The sequence below is a fragment of the Petaurus breviceps genome, unplaced genomic scaffold, assembly GCF_028583685.1.
Source record: "Petaurus breviceps papuanus isolate PSGF00001 unplaced genomic scaffold, PetGlider_PUasm1.0 90822, whole genome shotgun sequence".
In the NCBI taxonomy this organism is placed as follows: Eukaryota; Metazoa; Chordata; class Mammalia; order Diprotodontia; family Petauridae; genus Petaurus; species Petaurus breviceps.
Genome location: NW_027187351.1, coordinates 11294882 through 11317335, shown reverse-complemented (window position 1 = coordinate 11317335; position 22454 = coordinate 11294882). Strand labels below are relative to the sequence as shown.

The window sequence follows — 22454 nt, the reverse complement described above, 5'->3', positions numbered from 1 at the left end:
TATGTGTCAGAGGCAAGATTTGAACCCAGTTTTTCAAGGCTTCAAAGCTGGCTCTGTAGCCATTGTATTTTTTAATATATTTATTTATTAATTATGAATGTAAAAGTACAGGATAAAGTGGAGGTAGTTATAGAGGCTTACAATATTAATCAAATGGTTAAATGTCAACTCATCATGTGAGTTGTAAAGAAACACTCTAATAGTCATTCATTAATTTTCATATTTTACTATCTCAGAGATGGACCATTCATATCACTTAACTAACCTCTCTGTCAGTGGTATGCTCTTCCTCCTCCACCTTCGAGGAGAGAGGTGAACTGGAATTATTACCCACTGTTGGATAAGAATCTGGTATAGAATTTCCTTCAGCCTTCCAGATGCCTTGGGAATGAAGGCTAGATGCAGAAGGGGCTCCTCCCCTCTTAAGCAGTGCTTCTGCCATGCCCACCAGCTCTTCAAAGTGGGTAACTGCCTGGGGTAACACTAAAACCAGAAGAGAAATACAGATAGTATGTAACCTTATTTGGATTCCTAACTGTTTCCATTCCCAAGTTCTTTGCATGAACATGAGATCACATTAGGCCATTTTCAGGTCTGCCACATGGTGACCTATAATCCCTGATAAAAGAAGATGATTTTCTCATGGTCTATTTAAGACTTTTTAAATAAGGCAAAGAATGAAGGGAATGAACATTTATTAACCGTATGCTGGGCACCCTACTAAGTACTTTACAAATATTACCTCATTTGATTCTCCTAATAATTATGCTATTCTGATCCCAATTTTATAGTTAAGGAAACTGAGGCAGACAGAGGTTTTTTTTTTTTAAGTGACTAGCCCAGGGTGACACAGCTAGGAGGTATCTGAAGCCAGATTGGAACTTAAGTCTTCCTGACTGAAGGCCCAGTGCTTTATATACCAAACCACCAAGCTTCCTGCTTTTCACAGGGGCTGGAGCTGTGATCTCACTGGTGCAGGAAGCTCCAGGTGAGATAAAGAATACAATACATCTCTCAAGTAGACTCACTCTATGCTTTTCTCTTTTTATTATGGTAACAGAAATATCCAGTGTTCTGCCTCTTAAAGTATTTTGTGGTAGATCAAAATAGAGTGGTCCTGAATCAACATCTAGCTCACTTTTCCCCTACATTAATCAATCAATGAATGTTTCTTAAGCACTTACTAAAAACCAATTGTCAATAAGCATTTATTAAGTGTAGTGAAGGCTGGTGGAGAATCTGTTGTTTTCTCGGTGTTGTTAGGACAAAATTAGCACAAGCATCAGAGAATAGATCGATATTTTGTTGCATCTCAGCATCAGAGGCTGCATTCAGTGCACAATCATCTGCAAACAAAAAATCCTGCACCAACTCTCCCTCCACTTTAGTCTTGGTTTGTAGCATTTTCAAGTTAAATAATTTACCATCAGTACAGTAACTGACTTTGATACCATGTTCCTTGGTGGTATACTTTCCAGGCATGTACACATAGATGATGAGGTAGATGCAAGCATTTCCAGAGTTAGCTTAGCGTTTGGAAAACTCCAAAGAAAAGTGTGGGAAAGAATTGATATTAGACTGCTACCAAAGTGAAAGTCTACAGAGGCATAATGCTTTGACCTCATTGTGAAACCTGGACAGTCTACCAGTACCATACTAGGAAACTGAATAGTTTACATTTGAATTGTCTTAGGAAGATTCTGAAGATCACCTGGCAAGATAAGGTACCAGACACTGAGATCCTTTCTTGGGCTAAACTGCCAAGCATTCAGCCTCTGCTTCAGAGAGTTGTAATGCTGGATTGGCTGGCCATGTTGTTTGAATGCCAAATGTACATTTGCCTAAAAGACTATTTTCCAGAGAACTAGGCAGACACTTACATAGAGGTCAGAAGTGATACAAAGATACTCTCAAAGTCTCTCTGAAGAACTTTGGAATTGATTTTGTGATATGGGAGATGCTGGCAAAAGATTGCCCAGCATGGCATGCCAGCATCCGAGAAAGCACTGTGTTCTATGAGGGAAGCATAATTGTAGTAGCTTAAAAGAAATTTAAAGACACCTCCACACCAAATGGTCATATGGACTATTTGTGCCCAACCTGTGGTAGAACGTTCCGAGTTCATATTGGTCTGATCAGCCACAGGGCACACTGTACCTTGACAGCAACATAGTGATTTTGATCCTTTTTAAGAACCAAGGACAACCACCACCATCGCCATTAAATGTGAGGTGATAAGGGTCTCAACTTTGGGATACCACTCTCTTGGTTCTCCTACCTGTTAGGTTAAGTACCTACTATGTACCAGGGACCTACTATGTTCTGCTCTTGTGTTAGAGGGGCTTGTGTAACTCAGTGAAACTATGAGCTATGGTGAGCTGGACAGACTTCAGGAGAAAGTGAAGGACAGAAAGGCCCATTGTGCTATGGTCCATGGGGTCATGAAGAATTAGACATCTCCGAATAACAGCAACAACAAAATGTGCCAGTGTAGCAGCAAGCACCCCAGTGTCCCCAGGGTGGCTACCAACACAGGTTCTTAGATCTGCTTTGCTAAAGGAAAGCAACTCAAAATGGGTTAACAAGCTTACTTTAGTCAGTCAAACATATATCATTTACCTAGTTCAGGGGAAAAAGGTCAGCACCCCGAACTTCAGAGTATACAGACAGAATTATCAAGACAGAGAAACAGATCAAGCAGACAGGTTTCCATACTGTCCAACCATTACATCCATACCAAATCACAGTTACCATCAACATCTGGGTTTTTCAAAGCTGGGGGGCTCTCAACAACAGCTTCCCAGAGTCACATCTGATCAAATCACAGAACGCTTCTCAAAGTGAGCCCCAAAGCAAAGCCTCACATCAGGGATTATATAGCCTTCTCCTGGGTCAGAGAATGTAACCACCCTCTTGACCCACTGCCCAATCACACAGCATCAAGGTGTGGGCATTCCTGAAAACCAAGCCTCCTGCCACAGGTTCCATGTGACCACATTTAGCCTATTAGGAGGCAGAGTATATTTTCAAATCAAGGAAGGTTCTCAGAGTCTCTTAAGCCTATCAAAGGGCCTAGGGGCAGGGAAGATCTTTAAATTTGCATTTTCATCTCAGCCAGGCACTGTGTTTAACCTGGGAATACAAAGAAAAGGTAGAATCCCTGTTCTCAAAGATCTCATATTCTAATGGATGAGACCACATGCAAACAAACATGAACAAACTAGATATATACAAGAGAAACTGGAGATGATCCTGGACATAATAGAGAATCACTTAGAGTGGATTGAATAAGGGAGGTGTGGGGCCTAAACTTTAAATAGTAGGATCGGTCTTACAGCTGAGTAAAAGGTAGACTGGAATGGGCAGAGACTTGAGGTAGGGACAACTTGAGGTAGGGGACTGGGGTTATCTAGGTATGAAGGGATGAGAGCTTAGATCAGGGTGATGAGGAGATGTAGTAAAGAAAGAAATAAAGGATTTGGCAAATGATTGGATTTGGGGGATGACAGAGAGTAAGGTGTGGAGGATGCAGTAGAAAGGAAAGTTCTTTGGACTTTTGCCCTGATTTACGAGGCAAAACTCAGGACTGAGAGAACTAAAAAGAGTTTATTACAAGTAAATCAAAGTGGCAACAAGTTGGTGGGTGGAACACCAGAGATCACTGATGGCTTTAACCTGGAGCCAGTTTTTATGGGTAACTTTCCTAATGAGATAAAGACAATTCGAGTAAGTCCATACAGTAAAAGGAGTTGGGTCCTTGCATCTCAGTTCCTCCCCCAGGTAGCAAGTACTTAACAATTTTCTTGTAGGGGTATGAAGAGCAGGGGACTGGCTGACTGATGTCCCCCTCCTCAACTAGCCTCCCCAAAACTGATTGACAAGCAGGGTCACTGACTAAACATAACTTTCAATAATGTTAGGCTGTGAGTCTTGGGAGGATTGTGGTACGTTCTACAGTAGTAAGGAAGTTAGCAAGAGGGGAGATTTGGGGAGAAAGGTAATGAGTTCAGTTTTGGACATGTTTATGAGACATGGGGTTTGAAATATACAAAAGGCAGGTGGAAATTTGAGAATGGAGGCCAGGAGAGCAGTTAGGGCTGGACAAATAAATCTAAGAATCATCTGTATAGAGATGATTATTGAAACCACAGGAGCTGATGAGATTACCAAGTGAAATTATATAGTGGAAGAAGAAAAAAAAGCCCAAGAGATTGGTATTGTGGACTCTTAATGACTATACTATATGTTAGAACTTCCCCTCTTCATCGGGGAGCAGGACAATGAAGTGCACAACAACCAGCCAGTTAGAAGGATTTCTGAGGCTCAAAGCTGCTTGACATACCAGTGATCCTATGTTAAGTGAACTTTAGATGAACTTGGGGGATGGCTGGAAAGGCTACACTAGCCTTGAACGGCTCAAGGGTAACCTTGAGCAGCAGCTGCAGACTGGGGACTTTCCAAATACCTTACTCCCTGGCTTATTGTATCTACAGATGTCTTCTCCCAGAAATCCCCCCCACCCCTCTGAAAGTCTCTAGAAACTTTATTATTTCACCCCTTTTCTCTCTCCTTTGAACAGATTAGAACTCTCTGTGCTCCCTTGTAGGATCTTCTCTCCCTGACAAGCCTTTTCTCAGACAATAGACGCATTTAATTGGTGCATTGGACTCTTTCATTTTAGGTTCCTTTATGGAACTAGGGAACATTTGTTAACAGTATACTATTGGTAAAAGATTACCAAGTGAAATAGTACAGAGAGTGAAGAAAAGATGTTGCCCATGGAGGACACCTGTAGTTAAATGGCATAATTTCGATGAAGAACCAGCAAAGGGGACTAAGAAAGAATGGTCAGATAGGTAGGAGGGCAAATCAGAGAAGAAAACGGTACTGAGAAAACCTAGACTGAAGAGATTATCAAGGAGAAGGTGTTAGTACCAAAGGCCACAGAGAGGTCAAGAAGGATAGGCCAGGCCCAGTGCCAAGTGATGGAAATAAAAAACAAAAGTGAAACAGTACTTACCCTCAAGGAGTTTACATTCTAAGGTGGGAGACAACATGTACATCAATAAATATACCCAGAATAAAAGTGAGAATAATTTGATACTTGGGGGGGATTAGTAAGAAAATGTATTTCACTGGCATGTATTTCTTGCAAGATTATGAAGCACTTTTGCGAACTTCTGTGAAATGTTCCCTGATCTAAGAGCCAGGGTGTGGGGCAACTAAAATCAAATCCCTGTTCTGCCATTTACTGGCTGTGTGAGGTTAGACAAAAATCACTTAACCTTTCTGGCTAAATTTTCTCATCTATAAAATGAAAGGGTTGGACTGGATCAATGGTGTTAAATTTAAAAAGAAATGTGGACTATTAAACTATACATAGGGATCTCTGTGGGCTACATACAGACTTTGAAAGTTTAATCTTATATATGTGTCATTGTATTTTTATTTATTTTGTTAAATTTTTCCAATTATATTTTAATCTGATTTGGGTTTCACTCAGTAGTGTTGTGGGCCTGCCTCATGTTTCCTGATACCTCTGGATTAGATGACCTCTTAAGGTCCTTTAAGTTCAGGATCAATTACCCACTGCAATTTAATATTAGGTAGACAGATACATTTCCATATTCTATGATCCTAAGTGGCTTTTCCTTCTCTCTTGGATCTTGTAGGTGGTACCTTGAACATGCTTTGTTCTCTCTTTAAGGCATTCATTCCATAATACATTTGTAGTCTAGTTTTTGGTGTGTCATCTCCCTCAGGTAGACTTTGAACTGAGTGAAGAGAGAGTTCACAAATCTTATTTAAACTTTGTATAGACTGAGCCCAAACACACAGGGTTATGTATACCGTATGAATTTAATGATTGTTGTGTTGAATTCAATCAATCAATGAACTTTTATTAAGCACCTACTATGTGCTAGATGCTTGTGCTAAGGGCATTCATCCTCCTTAGCTATTCAGATTGAGTTTTAGATGACTTTAAATGCCACCCCCCCATTGGTTCGATAACCTGAAGATCTCAAGTGTAGTTTGTTTCCATTTTCACAAGGAAAGAAATTATAAAATTAACAAAAACATATTCTGTTGAGTATAACAATCCAGTGTTCCTCCTGTGACCTTGGATATTAGAATAAGGGAGTTAAACAGCTTCCACCTCCCTTAGCTTTTGACCTTTGGAACTACACTTTATGTTAATAGCCCTGTAACTGAAATGCAGTTGCTTCTTAGCAACCGGCTCCATGCCTTTTTTTGGTTTTTTTGGACTTCTCTCCAGTCACAGAGCTCTTCAGAATTTGCTAAAAGGTTTAGAACAAAGCTTCTTAAAACAAAAAAAAGGTTTCAAAATGAAAGATTTTCTCTTCATCCCCCACCCACCCCCAAGACCTCTTTCTCTAAAGATCCAACTCTGTCTCCCTGTGAAGTTTTTTTGAGAGAGGTTTGCCACAGAGCATGTGGTGCTGCCAGTTCAGGTGGTGAACAGAGCTATAAATCCTTACCTGCCCCCACCCTCGGTGCCAACCTAAAAGCAAATCTGCCTCTCACTTGTTAATATAAAATGAGTTACAGCATCACAGACACTCCAGAGTCAGCATTGACCTCAGAGGGCACTTAAAATACAGAGAAACTTTATGTACCTCACTCTACATCTACCTATTTAATGACTGCCACAAGGGATAAGATAAATTTGGCATGACCTATTCTTGATGAAGCCAACATTGACATTTTGTGGTTATCACTTATTTTTCTAAATGTTCACTAACCATCCCTTTAATAATGTAACTTGGAATTTTGCCAGCAAAGCTATTGGCTAAAATCACAGGTAACTAACTAAACTATAAGTAAGTGGCCACAAAAGGAAGTAACACAATTGAGGGCATAAATTTAAAAGGTAACATTCAGTAAGAAAAACTTTTTGAAGCATACCAAGAAAATCAAACTATGTAGAGGTGGAAAAAAATGAAGTGAGGAAGTGATTGCTATTTGGTATTTTGCCAGAAGAATCCTGGCTAGATGCTTTTAAAATGATCATGTCTATCCATCTTGTCTTCACTTCTACTGACCACCAGTCTCAAATTTCCATAAGTCTTTAAGACATTTTAAGTGGATGTCCAGGAGACATTTTAAACTCAGAATGTTGGTAAGTGAACTTGTCTTTCCCCTAAACGCTCCCCACTTCCAAACTTCTCTGTTACTATCCTCCCAGTCCTGGTCCCAAGCTTGCAATCTATGTGTCCTCCTGGACTCCTCACTCTCTCTCACTCTCCCCTACCTCCCAATTTGTTGCCAAGGCATGTTAATTTTTACCTTTGCAACATCTCTGGAATAAACCCCCTTCTCTGCTCAGATACTGCCACTACTACCCTGAGGCCTTCATTATCTCACACTTGGACTACTGTAGTAGGCTGCTGGTGGGTCTGCCTGCCTCAAGTCTCTCCCCACTCCAATCCATTCAATTGTCAACATGATTTTCCTAAATTGAAGATTCAATTGCAGGATCAAATACAAAATGCTCTATTTGCCATTAAAGCCCTTCCATAAGCTAACTCCCACAAATTCCTCACCTTTCAAGCCTCCTTATACCTTTTTCTCCATCACACATTCTTCAGTCCAGTAACAGTGGCCTTCTTGCTGCTCCATGAAAAAGATAATCCAGCTCTTAGCTTTTTGGACTTTTCTCTGGCTGTCACCCATTCCTGGAATGTTCTTCCTTCTCATCTCTGCTTACTGACTTACCTGGCTTCCTTCAAGTTCCGTATCATACAGGAAGCCCTTGATACCCCTATTAATTCTAGTGTCTTCCTTCTGTTAATTATTTCCGATTTCTTCTTGTTTGTACATGCTTGTTTGCTTGCTGTCTCTCCCATTTACTTGTGAGTTCCTTAAGGGAAGGGACTGTCTTTTGCCTCTTTCTGTATCCTCAGAGTGCCTGGCACATAGTAGGAGTTTAATACTTATTGATTAACAGACTCCTTTAACAGAACTTTCTCTTGTTCAAATTCTATGATCTGTTACTATTATCTGTCTAAAGGTTTTATTAATGCCTTTTAAAAGAAGTAGCATTTCTTGATATCTGCACCCTCATCACTCATTTAAATCTCCCTAAAGAAAGAAGTTATACAGAACTGAACAACAAAATAGGCATACAATATTTACTTCCCAATGAGAAGGATATTCTATTTCACAATCCATTCTCAGGTATCATGATTGATCATTAAAATTAATCTGAGTTTGGGTGCCTTTTAGAGTTGTTTTTGTTTTATATTACTGCTATGGACTATGCCTGACTCAGGTCAGTTCCTGACAGTTTAGGTTTGTTTAGTTTAGTTTAGTTGTGAGTTCTCAAGAATGAGAACTCACAGGTTATTCAAACCTTAACCAAAGGAGATTTAGGCAGCCATTGCAGGAGAAGGCTACTCATCAAGGATAGCTATTGAGAACAAACACCTTGAGATGATTCAGCTGAATAAAATTCCTACTGGGATTCAACAGCTGAATATCTGAGAGCCCTTATAACTTCTTGCTGCTGCTCTGTATTTAGTTGAGAGGAAGTGATGTCAATAATCTGAGCCCTTAGTCCCCTGAGCTAACCAAGTCTCAAGGGATATTTCAGTACCTTATATGGAAAAAGTAGTCTAACTCAGAAAGGAAAGGTAAGGCTATTGCTTTATTAATCCTCCCACAATCCACCTCTTCATGGGAAGCTTTCTTAAGCTGTTATCTTAATAAATACAAGTTGACTGACCTCCACCACTTAAATGACTCTATGACTGTTACCAGTCAGCACTGACCTCTAATATTCAAGAAGCTTGATAAACACAACACAAAAGGAGAAAGATTAAAAACAAAAACCAAAGGAACATAATGGAAAAAAAAAAAACCCCAATGTAATAATTTCCTGAAGGAATGACTAAATCAGGGAGAATCCTAGGAAGGACCATGTCTAGGTCTAAATGATCAGGTCCATGTGGTTAGTGATGAAAAATCTTTGCAGTTCTTAGTGTGTCTCAATGTAAAAAGGTAACACAAGTGGAAGAAGAACCAGGAACATCAAGTTTATAGCAAAGATGATGATACTTCCTGCCTAGTCACGGATCCTCATCACATGCCAGGGAGAATTGCCCTGTACCATCACCCTAGTCTACCAGCCAGGAGTTCCTCTTTTCTGGGAGGTCTACAGGGTAGAGGTCAAATATAAAATCTTAGAATTGTGAGAGAGACCTTTGAAAGACAACTTTCTGTGTGTGTGTGTGTGTGTGTGTGTTTGTGTGTGGTTAGACACTTTTACCTCCCCTTTGTTGCCAAGAATAAGCTCCCTCCCAAAAATGCTGCCCCTTGGTCCTCTAGCCCTTCCTTGGGGAGGAGCTATACAAGGATTCCTGGGTGTTATACTGGCAGCAATGTCAAAGTACTGATCAATTTTACATTGCAATAAGCAGTGAGTTATAGTGGGTCTGCCTTTAGCCACTGCAAATGCCAGTGCCCACTCTTCTGCCCCTGCTTCTAGAAACTGATCTGCCATCTACTACCACTGAGGCCCACATCTTTGGCCCCTGACCTTAGGCCAGCACTACAGCTAGGGGGAGCAGTAGATAGAAGGATAGCCCTAGAGGCATGAGGATGTGAATTCAAGCCTAGCTATATGATCCTGGGAAAATCATTTAAACTCTGTACTTAATTTCTTCAACTACAAAGTGGGGATAATAATACCACCTACCTCCTAAATTTGTGAGGCTCAAATGAGATCATATTTGTAAAGTGCTTAGCATAATGCCTGGTACCCACTAGGCACTTAATAAGTGTTTATTAGTTTTTCCCCTCCCTTCTTCCTCAGCCTGCTGTCTACTCTAGCAGGGTCAACTGCTATTCCCAGTGCCCAGACAATGCAACTGCTTCTACTAAGGGCCTGAGTTCTTCCACCTTGGGCTTGGACAGCTGTATACATTACTATATATCCTTATTCTTAAGCCCCACTGCTGGGGCTTGACTAGGCACTCCTGTGTTGGGGAAAAGATACAGAGCAACATAATAAACATCAAAGCTAGAGATTACTAAAGGCAAGTGTAAGCAGTAGTCATTTCTGATGCAGTTGGAAAATGCTTCTGGAGTCTGAGTTCTGCACTTTTTAGAGGCCCTTCATTGGAAGCTCCAACAAGAGTATTATAATTTAAAAGTTTATAGTTCAGAGGTTAAACTGGAAACTTTTTAAAACAGATGCAGCACTTTGCTTGTCCCCAGCTAATTAAATGGAGTCCAAAGGGCAAATTTTCAATATCCCCAATTCCAGAAATATTTCTACTTCCCTGGGAAGAATTTAGCACTGTACTTTCAAGTACTTCATCCAGTGACTTTATATGAAAGAATCACGACAAAATCAGCTTGGAAAATCACCACAAAATCAGCTCTTAAATTCCAAATTTAATACCAAACCAACAAAAAAACAAACAAACAAAAAATCTTAGTTTCCAAAATTCTAAAATTCCATAGTTCTCACTGTTGAATTCTCTCCTGCCACTTTTCAGTGGCTTGATTAGGTCCATGTATGATTTGTAGGACTGAAGACTGCTGGTTCAGCTTCAATTTCCAAAAATCAATTCAAAATAGAACCGCTTACACAAAGGTAAGTCTCTTAAAGCTTTAGGGCTTTCTTTTAGAAGGCTTCCTACATTGGGCAGCTAGGTGGTGTAGTAAGTAGAGCACCCTGGAGTCAGGAGGACCTGAGTTCAAATCCAGCCTCAGACACTTAACACACACACACACACACACACACACACACACACACACACAAAACCTAGCCATGTGACCTTGGGCACTTAACCCCAATTGCCCCTCCAAAAAAAGCAAAAAAAAAAATAATTTAAAAAAGGCTTCCTACAAGCAATTGGATAATGATGACATTAGCAATGTAAAAATATCTCGAGGCAAGGGCTCAGTACTACTACTACTTGTTCTGAATTTGTCCTTTTCTAATGAGAAAAAAAAAATTTCTTTCTCCATGCCCCAAATTTTATCTTTTCTAAGTTGCTTTGAAGGTAAAATGAATTTTGAAGAGATATACCCTTTAGAACTTAAATTACCAGGGTCCAATAATGCTGGAGGACCTAAAACCCAGTTTACTTCAATTATCTTCAAGGTACAGTTCTTAAGGACAAAGCATATTCACATTGTTTTCTTCTTGATGAATGGCCACCAACAGTTTACTCTTTAATCTTCCAGGAGCCTGGGGTAACTCACAGTTAGCAAACAGATTTCTAGAGAGAGAACCAAAGCCACCACGAGATTCATGCAGACTCACTTTTCTCTGTACCACCCATCCCTCACTTCAGTGGTTTTATCATGTTCCAATGCTGCAATATTGAGCCACTTGTTCTGTGCAGAGCCTAACTCAGACTAGTCCCTTAGTAGTTTAAGTCTGATATTGAAACAACATCATTTCTAACTGTAGAATGTTACAGTTAACAAAATGAGACTTACTTAGTCATGGCAACAAGATATTCATCAAGGATAGAAACTGAGAGCCCCTTGATTTGATTCAATTGGATAAAGCTTCTATTGGGATTCAACAGCCAAGCATCTGAAATCTTCCTCGCTTAAGGATTTAATTTTAACGGTCTAAGCCCTTCAATCCCCAGAGCCAGCCAAGTCTTGGGGAATGTCTCAGTACATTTAAGGAAAATTTAGCCTGACTTGCAGGAGGAGAGGGGCTAGAATATGCTCCTACCAGAGTTACTTAAGTAATTTTTATTTTGCTCTGTAGTAATTCAGACCAGTCTTCTCATACTTCTGTGAATTCCTCATTTCTCCTTTCTTTTGTTCCAATAATATTCCAATATTCCTTTAAAAGAAGCAGCATAGCATGGTAGACAGAGAATTGGCCTTGAAGCCAGTAAGAACTGGACTCAGGTTTTACCTCTAACACATACCAGTTTTATGACCCTTATCAAGTCCTTTAATCTTTTATCACTTTAGTCAGTTTATATTGAAGAGGAGTCATTGAAAGTGCATTAGTAAAATGGGATTTCTGATCCAGGGAGTTCCCTATATGAGTAGAATCCTATATTTATTTACAATTTGTTTAACCATCCCCTCAATTGATGGATATCGATTTTCTTTTAAGTTTGTTACTATCTTTAAAAGTGTTGCTATGGATATTTTGGTATATTTAGGACCTTTCTATATTTATATTTGAGGATATCAACTATGGGTGCTTAATAGTGAGTCCTCTGAGTTAAAGGCTGTGAAGAGTTTAATAAATTTTTTTTTGAGAGGGGAAGGTAGGGTAATTGGGGTTAAGTGATTTGCCCAAGGTCACACAGCTGGTTTTGTGTTAAGTGTCTGAGGTTGGATTTGAACTCAGGTCCTCCTGACTCCAGGGCCAGTGCTCTATTCACTGCACTACCTAGCTGCCTCAAGTTTAATAATTTTTCTAATAATGTCAAATTATTTTCTCTCCACAGTTGTGTGTTTTTGTTTGTCTTCCCACAACCATTCCAAACATTAACTAATTCTGTCTTATCACATTTGCCAGAATGAAGGGTGTGAGGTAAAACCTAAGAGTTCTGTAGTCTTCATTTGCTTTTCTCTTATTATTGTTCAGTCAATAAACATGTATTAAATGTCTACTATGTGATAGGCACTTAGAGCAGTTCTTCATATTTTTGTTTGTAGTTTACATTTCTCCTTTGAAAAAATGTTATTATCCTTAGCCCATTTATCTATTATTATTGTGGAATGAATATTGGTTTTGCGTATTTGTATCAATTTTCTGTATAACCTGTATATCAGACTAATTAGAGATATTTGGTGTAAGACTTCCCCACAACCTGACTTGGTTTCTCATCTTGTCTTCAGTTTTTTCACTGACTGTCCACCATCACTTGGAATATTTCTCCTCAACTCTGAGAATTCCTGGCTTCTTTCAATACTTAGGCCAAAAGCCCACCTTCTGCAGGAGTCCTTTCCTGTTCTTCCCAGTGCTAATCTCTTCCCCTCTAACTTTACTCTTCCTCCATTCCATGTTATGTATCTTGCTTATGTCTGATTATGTATATACTGATTTTCTCCATAGATATTGTAAGATCCCTGAAGTCAAGAACTGCCTTATTTCTTTTTAAAAGAACTGTTTTTGTTATTTCTTTTCATTCTTAGAGCTTAGTTCCATGCCTGGCACATATTAGGAGCTAAATAAATGTTTGTTTATTGATTATTCCAGAAGCATTGATTTTATTTGAACTTTTAGATTTCATCTTGTTGAAGTTTTCTATTTTGTCTTTTATGGCCACCTCAGTTCTTCCCTGTTTGGTTAAGGATCTACTGCTTAACCATAGATCACAATGTGGCAGTAAACCTCAGTTATAAAAAATTAAGAAATAATATGAGCAGTGTTCTAGTTTAAAGTTTTTGATCTGACTTGAATAAAAGACCTGATTAATCCATGAACAGAAGAATTAATCAGTTTCTGGGAGGGATATTAATTACCTGAGATTAAGACCATTAGATGGTCTTAATTAGATTAGATAATTTTTGTGGCTTGTGGTGACCAAACTAGGAGAGCAAATGTCTTTTTGTTTAATTCAATTGAGATGTATCCCTTTATTCTGCTTTGACAAGATTGAAACAAGGAAACTTTAAAAGGAGTGGTTAAAGAGGTAGTAATTGGATGGAGGAAGAACTTTATTGTTCTGTTTGAGAATGCTCCAAACCCTAAAATGAAAACTATCTTCATTTGACTTTCCTCAAAAATTTTGTCTGGTTTCATTTTTACTATGAAATATAATTTGGAAGTTGTTTGAATCAAAAAGAGAATTTGGATTATTAGTCAGGACTCTGCCTGTCTGAACCTCCCATGAAACAGAAATACTTATATGTTAATAAATTGTCTCTGACAATTGCCGAGTATAGATTTTTTCTTACATAATTCAAAGGGGCCAGAATTCAGATTCTATTGCATAATAAAAGTCAGCATGACTGAATCACACCTCTTCAAAATATACTCAGGTTAACAAATATAGGCAAGGGGTCCTATATCCTCCTATTGCTAAGTAACTCTCCTTTAAAAAAAGATAGTGGGGCAACTAGGTGCCTAAGTGAATAGAGCACTGGTACTGGAGTCAGGTGGACCTGAGCTGTGTGACCTTAGGCAAGTCACTTAACCCCAATTGCCTTGCCCTTCCCCCTCCAAAAAAAATCTTAAAAAAATATATAGAGTGCCCAGTCTTGCTGGCTTCTCATATGACTGTTTAACAAAAGTCAAATTTTTCCAGTTACACTAAGGGGGTATTTCTGCATGATTCTGCTCATGTTCATATCTGTGGCAGCCTTATGAACTGTACAATGTAATTCCTAAGCCACAACAGTACAAGTTTTTTTTTTTCTATAATATACTGTCACCTGACCAGTCTGAGATTAAGGTAATTTTAGGTCAGACCTTTTTTTTTACCATCATAATAGGGCAAGGCCTGCATGTACTCTAAAAGCAAGGGAAATTACCATAACTCTGTGACCAGGTGACAGAGACTTAAAAAAAAATCCTTCTGAGTATTGGCTGAAGAATAAACCTGAGGCTAGGGGTTCCAGTCTTCTAGCACTTCTCACTTGTGGGAATTTGGTGAACCTTATGTTTTTCTGTATAAGGTTTCCCAACTGGCACAAAAGTGACAAATTTGGCCCAAATGATATATAAGCAGCAAGTTTGATATTTTGAGGGGCTTGTTTAGCATGTGGACTTGCTCTGTATTTAGATAGAGGTCAGTTATCTGTGTAAGATTATCTAGACTAGAGTGTATGTGGCTTAGAAGTATAACCCAAACTAGATTAAAATGTAATGGGGAAATATTTAGAAACATAAATAAAAATACAATAAAACATAGATAATACTACATTTTAAAAACTAAGTCAATATGCAACCTTCAGGAATTCCTATGTATGGGTTAGTCTCCCCTATTTCTATTTGAGTTTGACTCCACTGGCCCAGACAAAGATCTACAAAGTTAAGGACTACAAGAAATGCTGCAGAGCCAGAACAAGAAAAAAAAAAACTTTAGGAATGACCAGGGAATTTATTCATGAGTTAGGCTTTGTCTAGATTCCTGCCAGAAAGTAAAGTCTTAAACCTGATTTCATGAGTTGGTAAGGTTTGAATCAGGTTCTTGACAGTTGGTGGACATTGAGGCCAGATACCCCACAAGAAGTCAGAGTGAAATGCCTGATTTAAAAAAATAGAAGGAACCTCAAAGATGGGAAACAGGGTTTAAGGATAAGAATGACTGTCCCAAAAGGTCAGCATTTTATTTTATTTTTTTAATTCTGTGCTCAACAAATATCAACTTCAATGAGTCCTTCCACATATAGCAAAACAGTAGGGTTGTACATAAAACGGTCATCTCTGTTATTAAACATCATTATTGTACTAATTATTATCTTGAATATTAAACTGTATATCTCTATTTAAAAAAACTTACTTTTCTTTTTAAAGATAAGCATGTAACTTTCAAAACGTCCTGTTTTTCTGGGACTTTGTGTTTTTCACATTTCACATGTTACAGAAATAGAATTTCTAAGAGCTCAAACAAATAGAATCGACACATTACAGATGATGAGATTAAAAATGTTTCAAAAGAAATATCTTTTCGTCCAACTGTGCAAAGGATTTTTAAAAAATGTATTCAATGAGTGGTTACCAGCAAAGAAGTGTTATTTTTGTCCTTTATGTATCTAATTAAACTAGTTCAGTAAAAAAGATGTGCAGTCCCTGACAGAATTGAAAACAATTGTGTGTGTGTGTGTGTGTGTGTTCCTCTAACTAAGCAGTTTCACGAAGTGGTCTTACAGTTGTATTCTACCCTGCAAGTCTTTTTCTTGTCTTTGACTCAGAGAAGCAATTTATCTTTTTAGAGACAGGAAGTGGATTTGTGATTTAAGCATATTTAGTATATAGGATTTCCAGCTGGTGAAACTCCTCTGTCTACTAGTCACCTTCTCTGCAACTTATAGTCTTGGAGAGTTATTGAGAGCACTGGGAGGTCCTATGACTTGCCTCTAATTTTGGTCAGAGGAGGGAATTGAACTCAACAACTGCTTGACTCTTAAACATAAGAGGAAATAAAGTGCCTCAGGAAAAAAAAAAAAAGCAAGACAAATACTTTTGGAGAAAAGGCAATATTTCTTTTCCCATTAGGCAGTTTGATTTTCCAGTAGGCCTCACTAACTGGGCAAATCTGGATGAACTGACAGAATTTAATTGTCGAGTACATTGAAAGCAAAGTGACCTAAAGAAATTAGGTAGAAAGAAAAAATTAGAACAGACCATGCCATTGCAGGTTCTTAACTAAATTGGAAAATGAAGTATTCTAAGTGCCTTAAGGACATAGAGAACTGTCTAACAGGATTGGAAGGTCAGGGAATTAGAATGGACCATTTGGGAATGCAATGGCAAAACCAAACTCCTTGACTATGAATGAGTTGGAGTAGCCAGGCTTGAGCTTAGTTCCCATTTCTGGAGGTAACAGTGGTGGCGTTCGCCAGGGTTGTGAAGTGGTCGTGGTATCCACAGGTAGTAAAAAATTTTTTTTTGAAAGTAGCAAGTGTGGAGGCAAAATGTTATGCTATTGTGGTGGTTGGAGAGAGAAGCCCCAGTAAGCATTTTGTGATAAGATCAGACTAAAATCTGAATATTTCAGGCTTAGCTCCAGGAGCCAGCCTTTTGCTCTTTAGAACAAAGAGTTCTAATGGAAGTGGCAGAAACAGACTGACACTGATGGCAATGATAGATCAATGAGAAACTAAAAACAGTTTAACTCATTTCTCTGATGCCTGGTGTGGGCAGGCACATTGCATGTGATTTTTTTTCTATTTCTTTATTTTTGTCTGCTATAAATTCTAACCAGTCATAAGTGATTTGTGATTAATATATATTAATTACTGCATGGTGGTGGTGGTGGTGCTTGGGGGGAGGTAGTGCAATGGAGGACCCCAGGGACATATGTTGTGCTTTGTCCTTTGTTCTTGAAAAGGGCCATGACATCAGGGAGATGATGACATGACTTGCAATTGAATTTGATTTGAGTGAGATAGAGCTGTGCAAAGTCACCAACCTCACTTTCTCCTCCAGATCGATTGGCATCCAGTGGCCAGATATAGATCAGGATGACTGGAGATGGCTCAGGATACAATGGGAAACTTTGGCCTTTTTAAGGTAAGGTCTTTTCAAGTTCTCACTTTAAGTGAGGCAATACCTATTCAGTGAATAGGCTAAAGATCAAGCTCTATCCAGAATACTAAGGTTTTCTTTCCCTAAATGGTAGTTGAGCCAGTTGAGATAGGAATCTTGGGGTTTTAATTTTCATAATTCTTGTAAATTCATAAATAGTACAGATAGATGAACCATATGTCAATAGATCATGTACCACTCCCTCTCCTCGAAGGAAAATGGAGTCACTGGTAAGCCAGAGTCAGGTGTCTTAGACTGGTAAATGTCTTGGAGATGCTTTTTGTCTCTAGAGTAAGTACTGGAGTAGAGGTGTAAACCTCCTGGGCTACTTAGGAGAAAGTTGTGGTTCGGAAAGAATATTCCCTACTCACATTCCCTAAGATGGAGGTGTGGACTAGAAAACATTTTGCTGTTGTCAGTCAGTCAGACAATAAGCATTTATTAATTAAGAGCCTACTATATACTGTTCTCAGTGCTTTTTCTTTCCACCCTAAGTCTTCAAATCTTTTTTGTGTATTATGGTTTTAATTTTTCTCGATGAACAGAAATCTACTTTCTCTTCTCAGCTCTCTTCCCCCAAACCTCCCTTCCCCACTATGGAAAGGGGTGGAGTAGGACAAGCCCTTGTACACATATGCATAATCACATAAAACTAATTCTTGTATTGACCATATTAAAAAAAACATCGACCCCACTTTGTATCCTAAGTCCATCACTTACCTCTCTGTGAGGAGGTAGGTAGCATGTTTCATCAGGAGTCCCATGAAATTGTGCTAAATTTCCAAATACTGACAAAGACCCCTACTGCCTACAGTGATCTACATGGCAATATGAGAAACTGATAGTAAATCTAGACATTGCACTTTTCACTCAGTAGCAAAGTTGTATAATGAATTTCAGATATTTTGTTCAACCCCTCCTCTGGGAATACCTCCCTAACTTGCATTAGAACTTGAAGGTTGGATTTCCTAGAGGGTAAATGAGTGATTATTCTAGGGTTCTGGAGTAGGGGTAACATGGTAAAACTTCACTTCTAACACTGTAGCTCCTGAGCCCTCACCGGTGTGCTTCTCCTTAACAATCAACAAGTAGTCTCAATCAGCTCTTATCAAAGGCATTTACCGAGATGGTATAGTAAGAAGAATTATTACAAAACATTTTCTCCAGAACCTGGGTAATTCCACAAATAAACACAGAGTGGGCTCAGACTTACAGGGCAATGAAAGAAAGGCACATATGTAGGGAACATGTGTGGCAAAGGGACAACTCACTACTCTTACTTCAGGAAGGCCTAAGTTAACAGCCAGCATTCGTCTCTGGTACAAGGAGTCATACTCTCTGATGCTACCTCCTTCCTTGATGTGTCGCTTCACTCCCAGTTGGATATAGTGCCTCTCATCTGTCCAGCGTCCCTAGTGATATGGTCAATGTGTGTGTGTGTGTGTGGGGGGGGGTAGTATAACAACCCCCTCTATGTTTGCCTCTTTTCCCCTCTTCTGCTCTCTGGTAGAGGCACAAGGGTCTACCTTCATAAAATATTTCCAAGCCTGAATCTTTCCTCAATGGATTGCTTTATTCCAAGACTGGCTTGGTGTTTTTCTACACAGACCCTAGAGTTGTGACTGATCCTTTCAGCCAATGACAATGCTTTCTTTCTTTACCCAATTGGAGAGAAGTTTGCATTTGATACAGTGATTAGGCCTTTATCCTATCTTGTTTACTCATTAAAACTTGATGATATGTGATTACATTGTTGTAGATTTATAGGAAAACCCCTTAATACCTACCTACTTTTTAGGTTTATTGATTGATTGATTCTATGATCCAGTCAAAGAGGCTTTGGTACCTAATTAAGGTATCAGTGATTAGGCATATCTTATTTATAGATTTGTTATAGAAGCAATATTCTAACCTCTGTCCTCATTTAAGTTGGGTTTGCTTTTTTTTTTCTTCCATAAAAGGTATTGAAACTATCCTTAGACTTGGTTCAGAAGACTAAAAGTCCAGCCTATGGACATCACTCCCCTGTCACCTGAGTACCCATCAACTACTAAGAGCTCTAAGAGTTCTCTGATGCTTGCAACCTTTAAGACTGAATATTTTAAAGTTTAGATTTATATTAGATAGATGACTTAGGAGCAAGTAGTCTATGCAAGACATAGCTGTCCTGTGTTCTGGATGGCAATTGGTAGACAATTGGTGTTATGCCTTTGTATATGTGAGATTGAAAGTGAAACTTTATGTTTTTCTCTGAAAGCAACCAGCATGAATGCCAAAACTGAGGGGGTGAGGGGAGGTAATATGATTAGAAGCATGAGATTCTGTCTATCTGAACCTTGATCCAAGTAGAAATAGTTGTATGCCAATGGATTGTTTTTGATAGACTTTAGCTAAAATGTATAGAATTTTTCTTCTATTTTTGGAAGGTACCTTTTTTATATTCTCTAATTCTTTTTATAGTGTGACCCTTTATGTAAATGTTGTTTATCCATTTGAAACTAATTGTGGCATATTGTCTAAGATGTTAGCCTAAACCTATTTTCTGCCAAATTATTTTTCTTACTTATTTAATCTGTTCTATTAATCTTTTTTTAAAATCTTTTAACCAGTATCAAATAGTTTTGATGATTATCTCTTTATAATCTCTTTTGAGATCTGGTTTTGTAGGCCTCCTTCATTCCTATTTTTTAATATTGTTTCTCTTGAGATTATCGATCTTTTATTCCTACAAATGAATTTTGTCATTATTGTGACTAGTAACCCCTTGGCAGTTTGTCATAACACGTGATCTGAGAATTAATTCAAGCCATTTTCTCATTTTTATTATTTTGGCCAAAGTCCAACCATAAATAATGAATATTTCTTGAATTATTTTTCTTCTTTTGTTTCTGTAAGGAGTCTTTTATCCTGGAATTCAGAGATACTGTGTTTGAGTCTGACCTGGCACATATTGACTTTGAGACTCTGGGTAAGTCACTTAACTTTTCAGTATTGCAGGCCATTCTCTAAAACATTAAATTGCGTATAGTTGCTGATCTTCATTGGTAGAGGGGGCTTTCTCACCAGGACTTTTGACATCAAAGAAATCACAGAATCTTATATAACTTATTTATTTAAGTCCTCAGTATTTCTTGGTAGGTTAACATCCAAATATTTTACACATTTAGTAGTTATCTTGAAGGGAATTTCAATTATTTTCTCCTGATTTTTGATAGAATCATGTAGAAATGCTGAAGATTTTTTTTATCTTGCTACTTTACTGCTTACACGATTTTGTTGAATTATTCATAACATCAAATGTTTTCATTATTCCTAAAGTACTCTTTACATTATTTTTCATTCATATTAGATTTTCCCATTCATCCAAAATGTCAAGTTCTCTCAGATTTTACCTTGAAGTGTGACCAGTGACTGCCGAAGGCGGCAGTTTTCTGTCATGGTGTCAGAGAGTTTCTGTTTCAGATTTTTTATTTTGGCACATAATTCCACTTTTGATAACTGGATTAAAGACTCTTCATCATCACTGCTGCTTTCAGTGGGTAGAAAGGCAGTTTCAAAAGAAGGTTCTTGCTTTCAAAAAAAAAAAGGAAGAAAGGAAAGGAAAGAGTATTAAAGAAACACATGACATATTTTTAAGCTTTACCAAAATATGCCAATGCTTCATGTCCCTAGTCTCATTATCCGTGAAATTACCTTTCAGCTTTCTCTTACTAGCTGTGTGACCATGGGTAAAACTCTTAATTTCTCTGAGTCTTATTGGTAAAATAGGGATAAGATTTACAGTACTTACCTCATAGGTCAGTTCTGAGAATCAAATAGAACATGTAAAATGCTTTCCAAACTTTAAAACAAAATATAAGACTTAGTTATTGGTTTTTATATCAGAAATAGACCAGTGGTATAACTTTCTGCACAACTCAGTCTTTTGTTTTTAGTGTAATATAAGTATACATATAGCTGACAAACCCATGACAATTTCTTAAATTCCAAAGAAGTGGTGTTTCCTATAATTCTTTAGTGATACATGTCCTATTACTGTACATACTCCCTCTACCAATAATGTAGCAACTCCATTAAAGGTTTTGATAGGTAGTGTTCAAGAACTGACCAGTGGTTAACTGGTAACGAGTCTTTCCCAATTTACCTAGGCTGTTTCTTGTATGACAGACATATACACCATTCCCTGACCAATTTTATGTTAAGAGGGAAAAACAGTAAATATAAACATAAGCATAGATCTCCCTAGTCTCTGTTTCCTATTAAGACTAGCAAGCAAGTTCTGAATAAGTAAGTCACTATTACTTACCACTTTTGTGTGTGAATCTCAGTAAAAGCATATATGGCCTATGCATTTTGGATATCTTTCATTCAACTCCAAAAATATTAATAATAGTACTTGAGTTTATATTTCCTAGGCTAAGGAAAGGAGTTCCTAGGCTGAAAGGATGAAAGAATCAGAAAAATGAAAGTACAGAGGAATTATAAATGTAATATGGGTGTCCGTTTAGCTTTACAAACACCTAAAGTTATCCCTTCTGCATCATGGGGGTTAGAGGAGCAGCCCCTCCACAATTTAGAAAATCCATGTAAAATTTTTTGGCCTCCCTTCATACCAGAGAAATCTTCCAACTTTATGGATTTCTTTCTCTTTTTTTTTCTTGACATGATGCAATACTATACATATACTTTATGCATTTCTGAGTTTCTAAACTTTTTCTGTGTCATCTGCTGGCCTTTGCATGTCATCTGCAGCTTCTTCAAAACTTCCCCCAAATTCCCATTTAATTTTTTATGCCAATTTGCAATATATTGAAACCACAATGAGGAAAGTTGCTATGTGGAAGGGATAATTGTACTTTCAATTGTTTCATATAGAAGAAGGTTAGAAGTGTTGGATGAGTAAGAGAATTGGATAAAATTCTGGTAAAAGTAAATGATTGGTTATTAAGAAAAATACAATGAAAAGAGGGAGGAATAAGTAAAAAGAAGGAAATAAAAAGGAAGAGACTGGTTACTTTCCTTTTAACTTAAGTTTTTTGCTCCTTCCATCATGGATTAGAAAAGAGTGTGCCTCTCCTATTTATTAGTATATACTTGCATAGGCATAGTTATTTAATTTTTCTCCCTTCCTACTGGTGATTTCATTAATGTAGAGAAAGATGTAGAGTGAGAAAACTCTCTCCTATTACAATTTAGCATGATTTCAAGGTCAGTATGCTATCCAAGCTTCCTCTCACATCTATAG

General features: G+C 38.0%; 1 protein-coding gene across 1 annotated transcript in view; it reads right to left on the bottom strand.

The window, feature by feature from the left end:
• The window catches only part of BEND6 (BEN domain containing 6), a 94018-nt gene that overhangs the window by 6218 nt on the left and 65346 nt on the right, over positions 1-22454 (bottom strand). The window contains exons 6-7 of the mRNA XM_069070706.1: positions 20602-20779; positions 266-483 (exon numbers count right to left, since the gene is read on the bottom strand). Coding sequence (XP_068926807.1) covers positions 266-483; positions 20602-20779 — 396 coding nt within the window. The remainder of the gene's footprint in view (positions 1-265; positions 484-20601; positions 20780-22454) is intronic.